A 16,029-nucleotide genomic window follows, 5' to 3' on the forward strand; every position below is an offset into this window, starting at 1 on the left:
GTTGCTTGTTTAGCAGGAGCGTCAGTATACTGTACCTCTGTTGGAAGTATGGAAGGGGTGGGAGGGGCTGTGCAGTGATGAAATTTTAATGAATCTCCCAACTGTGTCAGAGACAGACTGTATACAGTGGGGGAAAAAAGTATTTAGTCAGCCACCAATTGTGCAAGGAGGAGGTTTTCACTCAAAATCTCACGATACATGGCCCCATTCATTCTTTCCTTTACACGGATCAGTCGTCCTGGTCCCTTTGCAGAAAAACAGCCCCAAAGCATGATGTTTCCACCCCCATGCTCCACAGTAGGTATGGTGTTCTTTGGATGCAACTCAGCATTCTTTGTCCTCCAAACACGACGAGTTGAGTTTTTACCAAAAAGTTCTATTTTGGTTTCATCTGACCATATGACATTCTCCCAATCCTCTTCTGGATCATCCAAATGCACTCTAGCAAACTTCAGACGGGCCTGGACATGTACTGGCTTAAGCAGGGGGACACGTCTTGCACTGCAGGATTTGAGTCCCTGGCGGCGTAGTGTGTTACTGATGGTAGGCTTTGTTACTTTGGTCCCAGCTCTCTGCAGGTCATTCACTAGGTCCCCCCGTGTGGTTCTGGGATTTTTGCTCACCGTTCTTGTGATCATTTTGACCCCCACGGGGTGAGATTTTGCATGGAGCCCCAGATCGAGGGAGATTATCAGTGGTCTTTTATGTCTTCCATTTCCTAATAATTGCTCCCACAGTTGATTTCTTCAAACCAAGCTGCTTACCTATTGCAGATTCAGTCTTCCCAGCCTGGTGCAGGTCTACAATTCTGTTTCTGGTGTCCTTTGACAGCTCTTTGGTCTTGGCCATAGTGGAGTTTGGAGTGTGACTGTTTGAGGTTGTGGACAGGTGTCTTTTATACTGATAACAAGTTCAAACAGGTGCCATTAATACAGGTAACGAGTGGAGGACAGAGGAGCCTCTTAAAGAAGAAGTTACAGGTCTGTGAGAGCCAGAAATCTTGCTTGTTTGTAGGTGACCAAATACTTGTTTTCCACAATAATTTGCAAATAAATTCATTAAAAATCCTACAATGTGATTTTCTGGACTTTTTTTCCTCAATTTGTCTGTCATAGTTGACGTGTACCTATGATGAAAATTACAGGCCTCTCTCATCTTTTTAAGTGGGAGAACTTGCACAATTGGTGGCTGACTAAATACTTTTTTTCCCCTACTGTATGTCACCAAGGAGGAATGACTTAGTCAAGCTTTTTGTTTTTTTCCCAGTGGGGTGTGCAGGTTCACAGTGGGCTGAGTGGGTTAGTGGCTGAATGTGTTGCGATTGACAAAGGGGCTATACAGAAATCAACAGTGACAAATACCTTAAATATCTTCTTCATGAATAATTAGGATATATTCCCTTTAGGCTATATGTGACATGGTTTCCACTAGAATAGAGTCTGGTCATTGACCCAGGCGTGTAATGCATTAACCTGCAGGCTATACAGCCTGGTCTCATAGACTAGACGTAACATAGTAAATGTAAATCCGTCACATAAATAACATTTACATTTACAGACTATGTTACATTTGGTATGGTTACATAAGACAGATGGTTACTTAAGGCAAACATGAAAGTAGGGTGGTTGTTAGGGGTGGATAGGTAGGTGTATAATAGGAATATCTAGTAACCCACAGGTTGCGAGTTCGAATCTCATCACAGACAATTTTTTCTAATTAGCAACTTTTCAAAAACGTACTACTTTTGAGCTACTTTGCAATTACCATTTTGCAAATTTGTAACATATAATAAGAATTGTAATACGAAATGATGATGGACATCCACAAATTAATACATACCATGCGAAATGTAGCATGTCATACTAAATGGAGTGTCTCGGATCTATGTACAGAATAATATGAAACGCTCTGAGACCAGGTTGGGTTATAAAGTGTTGTAGATGATTCCTACATGAAGCAGAGCTGACTGTGATGATGACATGAGGAGTAGGTGGGTGAGTGTAGATTCTGACTTAACCTTCATTGTGAGGGCCTACAGTTTGTTGGTTTGTTATTTTCATAATAATAACATAATAGTACATCAGGGAAATATATTCAGACTGAAGCAATTAGAGATATGAATGATTCCTTACTCAAAAGTTAATTTATTGATATCTTAATGGATGTAGATGGAATTGTTTGGATGGTATTTTAATATTACACTCCAGTATAGCATTTTAATATTACACTTTGCTAAGTATTTGTGTGTGTGCACATATGTTAACGTGTTTGAGCTCATGTATGTGCTTGTCCATATGTGTGCACTGTTTGAACGCTAGCGTGTTTAGCTGCCACCTCTCCTGTCTGTTTGTCTGTCTGCCTGTCTGCCTGCCTGTCTGCCTGTGAAGTGTGCGCTTGGAGAGGAGGGGGATGCAGTTGCCATGACAATGGGGCTGTGTATTCAGGAGTGCAGGCAGAGCTGCGATTGGAGGAACCAGGCGAAGCGGGCGGGTGAAATGTTGGAGCAAAATTGACAGCCAGCGTCCTCGCTTCACTTCCACTCCGTAGATCAGGATAGTGATAGAGAAGCTTGGCTCTCATCAAGGCTTCCATCCTCTTATCTATCGCTTCCAATCGCTTCCACTCCAAAAAGCACTCGACTAAAGGCAAGGACCACCTGCAACCCTCCACCTCAGATCATGACTACCACCACCTGCACCCGCTTCACTGAGGAATTCCAGATGTTTGAGGAACTGGGCAAGTAAGTTTCACAAGAGATTTTTCATTTTTTTACTCATACAAAGTGGTATTTGGCGTTGCATTTGGGACCTGTGTGACAATGAAAGATGACCTCTTTGTTCAGTTTGAGTCAGAGGCATTTGTTCACAGTCAGTGAGGGAGTGTTGATGAAATATTTGGTGGCAGAACTGAATAGCATTACTCTTCTAAAGAAATACCTTTATGACAGGAGACGGGAAAGGTCTTTTAGCTGAGGAAGTATCATTTTGATGACAGAAGGGAAGAGAAAGAATAAAGAGAATGATGAGGAGAGAGAGAGAGAGAGAGAGAGAGAGAGAGAGAGAGAGAGAGAGAGAGAGAGAGAGAGAGACATATATATATATAGAAAGATAGATAGAGAGAGAGAGGCTTGGATCTGAGAGTTTAAGGGGGAACAGGTGAGAGGTAATTAAAGGTCTTATTTCTGACATTTCTCATCTTATTTCAGGAGTCTTGAGTCAAATAGTGCATTTTGAGAGAGTAGCACCATCACTTAGAAGACATAACGGATCTGCCGTAAGTGGCTACCTGTTCACAGCTGATGTCTCACAATGTCATATTCAGCCTGGTGGAATAAAGTGACAAGACTCGACTTTAATATTTGATGTCGGTGGTTCACATTCATCCTCTAGGTGGTAACACACATACACACTCACATACACATACACACTCACACAAAACACACACTATCCTTATTTTCCAATATCTTCTGCTAACTTGACAGCTCAATGATTTCGATTGTCTGACAGTTCTCAAGGATTTCACACCAGGTAAAATAATATTGAATAGTTCTCTACTAATCTACATAAATGGAATATATGCCACATTGAATTATCTTATTATATGTGCATTCTGTTAATATATGCCACATTGAATTAGCTTATTATATGTGCGTTCTGTTAATATATGCCACATTGAATTAGCTTATTACAGGCTTTGCAAAAGTATTCATCCCCCTTGGCGTTTTTCCTATTTTGTTGCATTACAACCTGTAATTTAAATTGATTTTTATTTTTATTTCATGTAATGGACATACACAAAATAGTCCAAATTGGTGAAGTGAAATTAACAAAAAAAAATTGAATAAATAAATAACGGAAAAGTGGTGCGTGCATATGTATTCACCCCCTTTGCTATGAAGCCCCTAAATAAGATCTGGTACAACCAATTACCTTCAGAAGTCACATAATTAGTTAAATAAAGTCCACCTGTGTGCAATCTAAGTGTCACATGATCTGTCACATGATCTCAGTATATATACACCTGTTCTGAAAGGCCCCAGAGTCTGCAACACCACTAAGCAAGGGGCACCACCAAGCAAGCAGCAACATGAAGACCAAGGAGCTCTCCAAACAGGTCAGGGACAAAGTTGTGGAGAAGTACAGATCAGGGTTGGGTTATAAAAAAAAAAGCCATTGCTTAAAGAAAGAAATATGCAAACACATTTGGTGTTCGCCAAAAGGCATATGGGAGACTCCCCTACATATGGAAGAAGGTACTCTGGTCAGATGAGATTAAAATTGAGTTTTTTGGCATCAAGGAAAACGCTATGTCTGGCACAAACCCAATACCTCTCATCACCCCGAGAACACCATGCTGTGGGGATGTTCTTCATCGGCAGGGACTGGGAAACTGGTCAGAATTGAAGGAATGATGGATGCCGCTAAATACAGGGAAATTCATGAGGGAAATCAGTTGCAGTCTTTAAGAGATTTGAGACTGGGACGGAGGTTCACCTTCCAGCAGGACAATGACCCTAAGCATACTGCTAAAGCAACACTCGAGTGGTTTAAGGGGAAACATTTAAATGTCTTGGAATGGCCTAGTCAAAGCCCAGACCTCATTCCAATTGAGAATCTGTGGTATGACTTAAAAATTGCTGTACATCAGAGGAACCCATCCAACTTGAAGGAGCTGGAGCAGTTTTGCCTTGAAGAATGGGAACAAAATCCCAGTGGCTAGATGTGCCAAGCTAATAGAGACATACCCCAAGAGACTTGCAGCTGTAATTGCTGCAAAAGGTGGCTCTATAAAGTATTGACTTTGGGGGGATGAATAGTTATGCACGCTCAAGTTTTCTGTTTTTTTGTCTTATTTCTTGTTTGTTTCACACAAAAAAAGATTTTGCATCTTCAAAGTGGTAGGCATGTTGTGTAAATCAAATGATACAATCCCCCCCAAAATCAATTTTAATTCCTGGTTGTAAGGCAACAAAATTGGAATGCCAAGGGGGGTGAATACTTTCGCAAGCCACTGTATATGTGCATTCTGTTAATATATGCCACATTGAATTATCTTATTATATGTGCATTCTGTTAATATATGCCATTTAGCAGATGATTTTATCCAAAGCAACTTACAGACATTCGTGCATACATATTACGTATGGGTGGTGCCCGGGAATCAAACTCACTACCCTTGCGTTACAAGCACCACGCTCTACCAACTGAGCTACAAAGGACTGACACTATAGTACAAAGTATCTGTTTATTGTTAGTTCACTATTTGAAACAGTCAGGGGTCAAGGTGTTTGAAATGTTAAAGTACACTGCTCAAAAAAATAAAGGGAACACTTAAACAACACATCCTAGATCTGAATGAATGAAATAATCGTATTAAATACTTTTTTCTTTACATAGTTGAATGTGCTGACAACAAAATCACACAAAAATTATCAATGGAAATCAAATGTATCAACCCATGGAGGTCTGGATTTGGAGTCACCCTCAAAATTAAAGTGGAAAACCACACTACAGGCTGATCCAACTTTGATATAATATCCTTAAAACAAGTCAAAATGAGGCTCAGTAGTGTGTGTGGCCTCCACGTGCCTGTATGACCTCCCTACAACGCCTGGGCATGCTCCTGATGAGGTGGCGGATGGTCTCCTGAGGGATCGCCTCCCAGACCTGGACTAAAGCATCCGCCAACTCCTGGACAGTCTGTGGTGCAACGTGGCGTTGGTGGATGGAGCGAGACATGATGTCCCAGATGTGCTCAATTGGATTCAGGTCTGGGGAACGGGCGGGCCAGTCCATAGCATCAATGCCTTCCTCTTGCAGGAACTGCTGACACACTCCAGCCACATGAGGTCTAGCATTGTCTTGCATTAGGAGGAACCCAGGGCCAACCGCACCAGCATATGGTCTCACAAGGGGTCTGAGGATCTCATCTCGGTACCTAATGGCAGTCAGGCTACCTCTGGCGAGCACATGGAGGGCTGTGCAGCCCCCCAAAGAAATGCCACCCCACACCATGACTGACCCACCGCCAAACCGGTCACGCTGGAGGATGTTGCAGGCAGCAGAATGTTCTCTGCGGCGTCTCCAGACTCTGTCACGTCTGTCACATGTGCTCAGTGTGAACCTGCTTTCATCTGTGAAGAGCACAGGGCGCCAGTGGCGAATTTGCCAATCTTGGTGTTCTCTGGCAAATGCCAAACGTCCTGCACGGTGTTGGGCTGTAAGCACAACCCCCACCTGTGGACGTCGGGCCCTCATACCACCCTCATGGAGTCTGTTTCTGACCGTTTGAGCAGACACATGCACATTTGTGGCCTGCTGGAGGTCATTTTGCAGGGCTCTGGCAGTGCTCCTCCTGCTCCTCCTTGCACAAAGGCGGAGGTAGCGGTCCTGCTGCTGGGTTGTTGCCCTCCTACGGCCTCCTCCACGTCTCCTGATGTACTGGCCTGTCTCCTGGTAGCGCCTCCATGCTCTGGACACTACGCTGACAGACACAGCAAACCTTCTTGCCACAGGTCGCGTTGATGTGCCATCCTGGATGAGCTGCACTACCTGAGCCACTTGTGTGGGTTGTAGACTCCGTCTCATGCTACCACTAGAGTGAAAGCACCGCCAGCATTCAAAAGTGACCAAAACATCAGCCAGGAAGCATAGGAACTGAGAAGTGGTCTGTGGTCACCACCTGCAGAACCACTTCTTTATTGGGGGTGTCTTGCTAATTGCCTATAATTTCCACCTGTCGTCTATTCCATTTGCACAACAGCATGTTACATTTATTGTCAATCAGTGTTGCTTCCTAAGTGGACAGTTTGATTTCACAGAAGTGTGATTGACTTGGAGTTACATTGTGTTGTTTAAGTGTTCCCTTTATTTTTTTGAGCAGTGTATGTTGGATTGAAATGCTTGATGGTGCTACATCGGACCCTGTTTATAGCACTGTGCTGTACCTGGCTGTATGCAGTATGTACTGTATGCTGAGGAACCTGGCTATATGCAGTATGTATGCTGAGGAACCTGGATGTATGCAGTAAGTATGTTGAGGAACCTGGCGGAATGCAGTATGTATGCTGAGGAACATGGATGTATGCAGTATGTATGTTGAGGTGGTCCTCTGTAGCTCAGCTGGTAGAGCACGGCGCTTGTAACGCCAAGGTAGTGGGTTCGATCCCCGGGACCACCCATACACAAAAAATTTATGCACGCATGACTGTAAGTCGCTTTGGATAAAAGCGTCCGCTAAATGGCATATTATATTATTATTATTATATTGAGGAACCTGGCTGTATGCAGTATGCATGTTGAGGAACCTGGCTGTATGCAGTATGTACAGTGCCTTCGGAAAGTATTCAGACCCCTTGACTTTCTCCACATTTAGTTATGTCACAGCCTTATTCTAAAATTGATTAAATAAATAAAAATCCTCAGCAATCTACACACAATACCCCATAATGACAAAGCGAAAACAGGTTGTATAAATATTTGCACATTTATAAAAAATAAAAAACATAAATACCTTATTTACATAAGTATTCAGACCCTTTGCTATGAGACTCGAAATTGAGCTCAGGTGCATCCTGCTTCCATTAATCATCCTTGAGATGTTTCTACAACTTGATTGGAGTCCACCTGTGGTAAATTCAATTGATTGGACATGATTTGGAAAGGCACACACCTGTCTATATAAGGTCCCACAGTTGACAGTGCATGTCAGTGCAAAAATCAAGCCATGAGGTCGAAGGAATTGTCCGTAGAGCACCGAGACAGGATTGTGTCGAGGCAGAGATCTGGGGAAGGGTACCCAAAGAATTCTGCAGCATTGAAGGTCCCCAAGAACACAGTGGCCTCCATCATTCTTAAATGGAAGAAGTTTGGAACCACCAAGACTCTTCCTAGAGCTGGCCGCCCGGCCAAACTGATCAATCGGGGGAGAAGGGCCTTGGTCAGGGAGGTGACCAAGAACCCGATGGTCACTCTGACAGAGCTCTAGAGTTCCTCTGTGGAGATGTTAGAACCTTCCAGAAGGACAACCATCTGTGCAGCACTCCACCAATAAGGCCTTTGTGGTACAGTGGCTAGACAGAAGCCACTCCTAAGTAAAATGCACATGACAGCCCGCTTGGAGTTATCCAAAAGACACCTACAGACTCTCAGACCATGGGAAACAAGATTCTCTGGTCTGATGAAACCAAGATTGAACTCTTTGGCCTGAATGCCAAGCGTCACGTCTGGAGGAAACCTGGCACCATCCCTACGGTGAAGTATGGTGGTGGCAACGTCACACACTTGCTCCAGATCGCTCAGGACCTCAGACTGGGGCGAAGTTTCACCTTCCAACAGGACAACGACCCTAAGCACACAGCCAAGACAACGCAGGAGTGGCTTTGGGACAAGTCTCTGAATGTCCTTGAGTGGCCCAGCCGGAGCCCAGACTTGAACTCGATTTAACATCTCTGGAGAGACCTGAAAATAGCTGTGCAGTGATGCTCCCCATCCAACCTGACAGAGCTTGAGAGGATCTGCAGAGAAGAATGGGAGAAAGTCCACAAATACAGGTGTGCCAAGCTTGTAGCGTCATACCCAAGAAGACTCGAGGCTGTAATCACTGCCAAAGGTGCTTCAACAAAGTACTGAGTAAAGGGTCTGAATACTTATGTAAATGTGATATTTCAGTTTTCAATTTTTTTATAAATGAGCAAAAATGTCTAGAAATCTGTTTTTGCTTTGTCATTATGGGGTATAGTGTGTAGAGTGATGCGGGGGAAAAACTATTTAATCAATTTTAGAATAAGACTGTAACCTAACAAAGTGTGGAAAAAGTCAAGGGGTCTGAATACTTTCCGAAGGCACTGTATGCTGAGGAACCTGACTGTATGCAGTATGTATGCTAAGGAACACAGAGTGCTCAACCATCTGAGAGTTGTGACACATCTATAGTAAGGGTCTCCAGATCCCCACTGGCCCCCACCCACACTGCTTTTCTTTCTCTCACACACACACAAACACACGCACACACACAAGCACAAACGCACACACACACACACATGCACGCACACACACACGCACACACAGACACACACACGTCAAGCAGCCAAAACCGCTTACATAATTTCATTTGGGGGTGGCAATCCAATAGTTTGACATGGACACATTTCAAAATGTCCATTTTTTTACACTTTACACTCACAGTTGATGGTTGTACTGAGCTCACATCATGTCTGAAGAATTATCAGAGCTGACATTTAGACGTTATGATAAATGTGAGTGCAATTTTCAGGATCAGAACAGTGAAAGTGACAATAATGATTAAGGCACTGACAGATCTTTTAAACTACGGCCTTGTGTCTTTTCTCAACTGATGAGTACTGACAGTAGCACTGAGGAGATACATGATGTTACAGTGACCAGGGAGAAGCCCTATCTCCATCTGAATCCATTGAGCAGCACACAATCATGTTCATGTGTCATTTCAAGACTCACAAGTAATTCCTAACACAGTAACTCGACTGTTGAATGAAAGAGGCGGCAGATTAGGTTTGGTTAGGGCTAGCACTGACCTCATGTCTCTGTGTTGAGTTTGAAAGGTGACAGGTGAAAGGCATCAAATCAAATCCAATTTCTATTGGTCGCATGCACATATTTAGCAGATGTTATTCCGGGTGTAGCGAAATGCTTGTGTTCCTAGTTCCAACAGTGCAGTAATATCTAACAATTCACAACAATACACACACGTCTAAAAGTAAAAGAATGGAATTAAGAAATATATAAATATTAGGACGAGCAATGTCGGAGTGGCATTGACAAAAATACAGTAGAATAGAATACACTATATACATATGAGATCAGTAAAGCAGTATGTAAACATTATTAAAGTGACTCGTTTTCCATTATTAAAGTGGCCAGTGATTCCACGTCTATGTATATAGGGCAGCACCCTCAGGGCAGGGTACTGGGTGGAGGCCGGCTAGTGATGGCTATTTAACAGTCTGATGGCCTTGAGATAGAAGCTGTTTTTCAGTCTCTCTGTCCCAGCTTTGATGCACCTGTACTGACCTTGCCTTCTGGATGATAGCGGGGTGAACAGGCCGTGGCTCGGGTGGTTGATGTCCTTGATGATCTTTTTGGCCTTCCTGTGACATCGGGTGCTGTAGGTGTCCTGGAGAGCAGGCAGTGTGCCCCCGGTGATGCGTGGGGCAGACCGCACCACCCTCTGGAGAGCTCTGCGGTTGCAGGCGGTGCAGTTGACATACCAGGTGGTGATACAGCCCGACAGGATGCTCTCAATTGTGCATCTGTAAAAGTTTGTGAGGGTCTTAGGGGCCAAGCCGAATGTCTTCAGCCTCCTAAGGTTGAAGAGGCGCTGTTGCGCCTTCTTCACCACACTGTCTTTGTGGGTGGACCATTTCAGATTTTCAGTGATGTGTACGCCTGCATGGCAATGTTCTCAATCACAAACCTGAGTAAACTAATCTTGGAAACCCAGAACAAAAATATTGCATAATTGCATCAGATGCTTGATTAAACTCTGGGGGGGAGATGTGTTAGAAAAGAATATTTTCTATCTAGACTAACACCATCTATACTAATGAGACTAGTGAAGTCTCCACCCCTCTAAACGGAATCTCTCTGCCAGTTTCAGTCAAGTCTATGGGCCAAAATCACCTTCCCTTTCCAAAATTCTAAAGATGCGAGCACCTGCGAAATCGTAATTTGTCCAAATGATCAGTGACGAAAAATCAGCGTACCTGAACAGAGCTCCTCACTAGTCAAGGCATCCCACAGTCTGTCACCAGATGTTACTGCCATTTATGTTACGTGCATCTGTCCACAAGAGACTAGTGACCGACATCCAAATCTATCAGGGATCAGGAGCAGGTCTTTAAATCTGATTTACTGTACTACTCAGAAGTCTTTTATGCATAATGGCAAAACGCCAAGTCAGATATCAACCACAGGATTTTATACATTTACATAAAAGATGCTCATTGTGCTATTTTTAGGGAATGGATTTAAGCAATTTATTTTTCAAATAAGACTGTGAAAGACTGCAAGCCTTGGTCAACACTTAACTTGCAGTTTCATTTTGACCATGAAATGAATGATGCATTAACCATTTTAGGTGCAAAAACATTAAATGAATATTCACCATAACTGTGCAGTTCAATATGCATTTTTGTCTCCTGCGCTTCCCAGGGGAGCTTTTTCAGTGGTGCGGCGGTGCCTGAAGGTCCTCTCAGGTCAAGAGTATGCTGCTAAGATTATCAACACCAAGAAGCTATCTGCCAGGGGTAAGTGACACGCCTATCCCCCAACACCCCGCTTTAAATATGTTTTAACAGTCCTTGTGGTGCAGACAGTAGAAATAGAATCCATAGAACATGCCTCCCCATTCAACTCAATTATGACATAATGGGTTGATTCTATATCTATGGTGCAGACAGTAGGGTTTTTGTTCAGAAAGATTGTTATTGTGTTGTCTTTTGTGAATCCCTCGGCACTCCTCCAAATGTTTCTTTAAGTAGAGCAGTGGTATCTCATCCTCAGTGTTGCCAGAACCCTTTGATGGTACTGACTGACCTGGAAAATGCTGCTGGCTCACAGTTTTTAAAATGAAGGTTTGAACTGACTGGATATCGGACTGTTGTTGGTCACAGTTTGATTGGCACATTCATTTTTCAGTTCCCCCATCTTGTCACAAAGACTTATGATGATCTGCTAATTGAATTGTAATCTTAACATTATATAAGGGGATGTAAACCAAGGTTTTGGTTAGTTTAGTCTGTGTGATCCTTTACTTGACAGCAGGTTTGGAGTAAAATACTTCTCCAGAGACACCAAACTACTAGAGCCGTTACTCATCATATTTCTGGTCCATTGAAATGAAAAACCTTAAACCTATTTGAGACAAACAAGAAGTCATGTAGTAGCAGTGAGTTTGATGGAATAATAGTCAGTGGTGCTGAGGCGCCTTAATGTTTAATGAAAGGCTGACATACCAAAGCATTTTGAGGGACCACACACCAGCCAAAGGTTTCCTCTCTTTTCACTTTTAGAAAATCTGATTTTCTGGTTCTGTTGAGAGATTAAAGACCTACTGTCTGGAGTGTGGGAGGAAGCAGAATGCCCTAAAAGTACACTAGCAACTCACACCTCCTACACAATGTTCATGTGATATACTGTTCATCAACGTATGTACTGTATCTTATGATATAAAACAGTATAAAAATCTCTATATATCTTGTGGCACATTTTTAAAAAAAACATGCATTGCACACACACACACACACTCATTCAAGTCAAAGGAATCCATCCTTGCTCAATCAAGACATATCATGTCTCCTTGGGATACACTGTATTGCTGTCAAGCAGTTGACGTCTGTCAGATGTCTGTCTGTCTGTCATCCACTTGCATTCATTCTATGTCATGCTGAGCTGAACTGGCCTTCAGGGGTGGGGCCAGAACAGCAGCAGAAACACGTTGACGTGGGCGGCGAGTAGCCGAGCGGTTAAGAGTGTTGGACCAGTAACCAGAAGGTCACTGGTTTGAATCCCTGAGCTGACTAGGTAAAAAGTCTGCCGATGTGCCATTGAGCAAGGCACTTAACCCTAATTACTCCTGTAAGTCGCTCTAGATAAGAATGTCTAGTAACATGTTGACATATCTGCTACAGAGAGACTATGGAAGGACAGGAATTATATTTTACGCAAATTACAAATGTACATAATCTAACTGCCACATATAGTCTTTTGACCTGGAGAGCCAGGGTTTATAATTCTAGCTACAGCATTAGCATTAGCATTAGCATTACTGAGGGAAATCCATGCAGTGATAGACCTACTGTATATTATCAAGCTCCATACAGTGGGCCTTAGCTGCTAGGCTGCTAAATTAATTCAAAGGCACTGTTGGGTCAAATACATTTGCGATTTGGGTGAATAATATTACTTTTACAAACATGTTACAGAGTGCGTAGGTGGTGGAGTGCAGGGAGTGTTACTCCTGATCGAACTAACAACATGCATCTGAGTTGTATCACAGAGCTGTATCACAGAGCTGTATCACAGAGCTGTATCACAGAGTTGTATCACAGAGCTGTATCACAGAGCTGTATCACAGAGCTGTATCACAGAGCTGTATCACAGAGCTGTATCACAGAGCTGTATCACAGAGTTGTATCACAGAGCTGTATCACAGAGCTGTATCACAGAGCTGTATCACAGAGCTGTATCACAGAACTGTATCACAGAACTGAACAACAGTAGTGCACCACAGTAGTGCACCAGAGTAGTGCACCAGAGTAGTGCACCAGAGTAGTGCACCAGAGTAGTGCACCACAGTAGTGCACCAGAGTAGTGCACCAGAGTAGTGCACCACAGTAGTGCACCAGAGTAGTGCACCAGAGAAAGAGACAAAAGACAAGCAGAGCATAAAATATTTCCTCTCCTCTCTCTCTGTGGGCCCATTGAAGGCCCAATGCAGCCATAAAAAAAAATATATCAATATCAAATAATTCCTGGGTAACAAATCAATAAATACCTTAGTAGCTAGGTTTCCATCCAATTGGTGACAGATTTTCTTGCAAATATTCTAAAATCTGCATAAAGAAAATCTGAACATTTTCCCATCAGTGGTGTTTTCACCAAAATCAAATCAAATCAAATCAAATGTTATTTTTCACATGCGTCGAATACAACAGGTGTAGACCTTACCGTGAAATGCTTACTTACAAGCCCTTAACCTATAATGCAGTTTTAAGAAAATAGAGTAAAGAAAATATGTACTAAATAAACTAAACTAAAATAATAATAATAAATTAATACAATAAAATAACAATACCGAGGCTATATACAAGGGGTACCGGTACCGAGTCAATGTGCGGGGGTACAAGTTAGTCAAGGTAATATGTACATGTAGGTAGGGGTAAAGTGACTATGCATAGATAATAAACAGCGAGTAGCAGCAGTGTAAAAACAAAGGGGGAGGTGTCAATGCAAATAGCCCGGGTGGCCATTTTATTAATTGTTCAGCAGTCTTAAGGCTTGAAGGTAGAAGCTGTTAAGGAGCCTTTTGGACCTAGACTTGGCACTCTGGTACCGCTTGCCGTGCGGAAGCAGACAGAACAGTCTATGACTTGGGTGACTGGAGCCTTTGACCATTTTGGGGGCTTTCCTCTGACACCGCCTAGTATATAGGTCCTGGATGGCAGGAAGCTTGGCCCCAGTGATGTACTGGGCTGTATACATTACCCTCTGTAGTGCCAACTCTGGTTTTGGCACGTGTGCTCTAGCCAACAGCTGGCAGATACAGTGCGGGAAGGTTAGTCTATATGATGAGATTATTATGGATAAGAGCGAGAATATTTCTATTTGTCAAATGGTAGTCAAGCATCAATCATCATGTCATCAGAATAAGACCCTCAATATTTATTGGAAAGGAGAATCAAGATCACTGTGCACTTTCACCATCTTGTGAAGTTCATCATAATTTATCTGTAGCCTAATAAATTACATTGTGTCCCGAGTCAAAGTGGGAGGACCACACACCATATCATCATGTGACTCGCAATTTACTTCGATATGATGGTTATTATATTAATATTTGCGCATAAAGGCGTTTCCACCACATTTCTCGCATAATTAATTTTACTGACACAAAAAGATCCCACCATGTCGAACGAACAAATTATGTCGCCATTTATAAAATTGTACTGAAACTACCTGGTTCCATCACAGCTGTCATAATTTTTTTTAATACGGTATGACTTTACTTTTTTTTAAATGTGGATGGAAATGTGGTTACTGTAATAGATTTTCATGAAAATGGTCAAAAATGGCTTTTTATCAAAAAATATTCTCAAGCAACAATTTTGCTAGGACTGTCTGGGAGTGGTCTGAGTTGGAAGGGGAAAACTGAAACTAGCTGTTATTGGCAGAGAGGTTTGGAACTCTCTTTGTTATTGGTCTATTAACCAATTTACTGCATGGTGATGTCACCATGGAAAGCCAAAACTCATGCCCATAGTGCTGAGAGATTCGTGCCTTTCGAAGGTCGGTTCGGTTTCGGTTTGATTCTGAAAAAATTATCACGGATTTTGGTTTCGATTATTTTTATAAACATTAAATGCATTATTAAATAATGACATACAAATTATTTTAGAGCTTTTTAATGGAAATTCCAAAGGCAAAAATAGTGAACATTCAATTGCCAAACATTTAAAAAATATTCCATTGTCTCTGTCAGGTCCACATTGGGTAGACATCAATAGAAAAATAGGAAATTACTATGAAATAATACAATATTTCAGTTGTGTATATTACTTTGTTTTTATTTGATTACTTTATTATTTTTCATTCCTTAAAGTCATCATCTCATCTCTACACAGGTAGTAACAGCCAGCCAGCCAGACAACCATAACGTTATCTCTGTGCTCACATACTGTCCTGTCTTTAGTCATCCTATTTAGCCAGCCTGCCTAAGTATGCTGCAGAGCTGTCTGACGAAATCATTTTACTAGTTCTTCAAACCCGCTAGTCATTGTGTTGTCTCTCTCATGTGGTCTATGCGGTCTGTGTGTATCGAACCTAATGTATCAGGTGTAAAAGTCAATGACTAAATATACTGTATGAAGGTAAAAATACAGAGTTTCCAAACTTAGAGGCGCTGTCAAAAGGGCTGATGTGGATGCGGTGTTGGAGTCAGGCGCAGGACACAGAAGCTTAGTCGATCCGACTTTAATAGTCACAGGAGCAAAATACAAATCCAACGGGCCTCATAAACAGGAGGCGAGCGAATACGCAGAACAGTGCGTAAAGTGCGAACAGCACTAACAATAAGAAAACAAATAACCTACACCAACAGACAGGCGTACAACGACACACAACTACAAACAAAACCAAAGGAAACTTATAGGTGACATAATCAATACGTGATATGGAACAGGTGCACTAATCAGACAAAACCAAACAAACATAGATAACATCAAACGGTGGCAGCTAGTACTCCGGGGATGACGAACGCCGAAGCCTGCCCGAA

The 16,029-nt window shown here is 42.4% G+C and overlaps 1 protein-coding gene across 1 annotated transcript in view; it reads left to right on the forward strand.

Moving 5' to 3' along the window:
- Positions 1–2,524: 2,524 nt before the first annotated feature.
- LOC121542142 (calcium/calmodulin-dependent protein kinase type II subunit alpha-like) overlaps positions 2,525–16,029 on the forward strand; it is a gene marked incomplete at its 3' end in the record, with an annotated part of 84,956 nt that continues 71,451 nt past the window's right edge. The window contains exons 1-2 of the mRNA XM_045207947.1: positions 2,525–2,740; positions 11,190–11,284. Coding sequence (XP_045063882.1) covers positions 2,679–2,740; positions 11,190–11,284 — 157 coding nt within the window. The remainder of the gene's footprint in view (positions 2,741–11,189; positions 11,285–16,029) is intronic.

This window comes from Coregonus clupeaformis, chromosome 27 (assembly GCF_020615455.1).
Source record: "Coregonus clupeaformis isolate EN_2021a chromosome 27, ASM2061545v1, whole genome shotgun sequence".
NCBI lineage: Eukaryota > Metazoa > Chordata > Actinopteri > Salmoniformes > Salmonidae > Coregonus > Coregonus clupeaformis.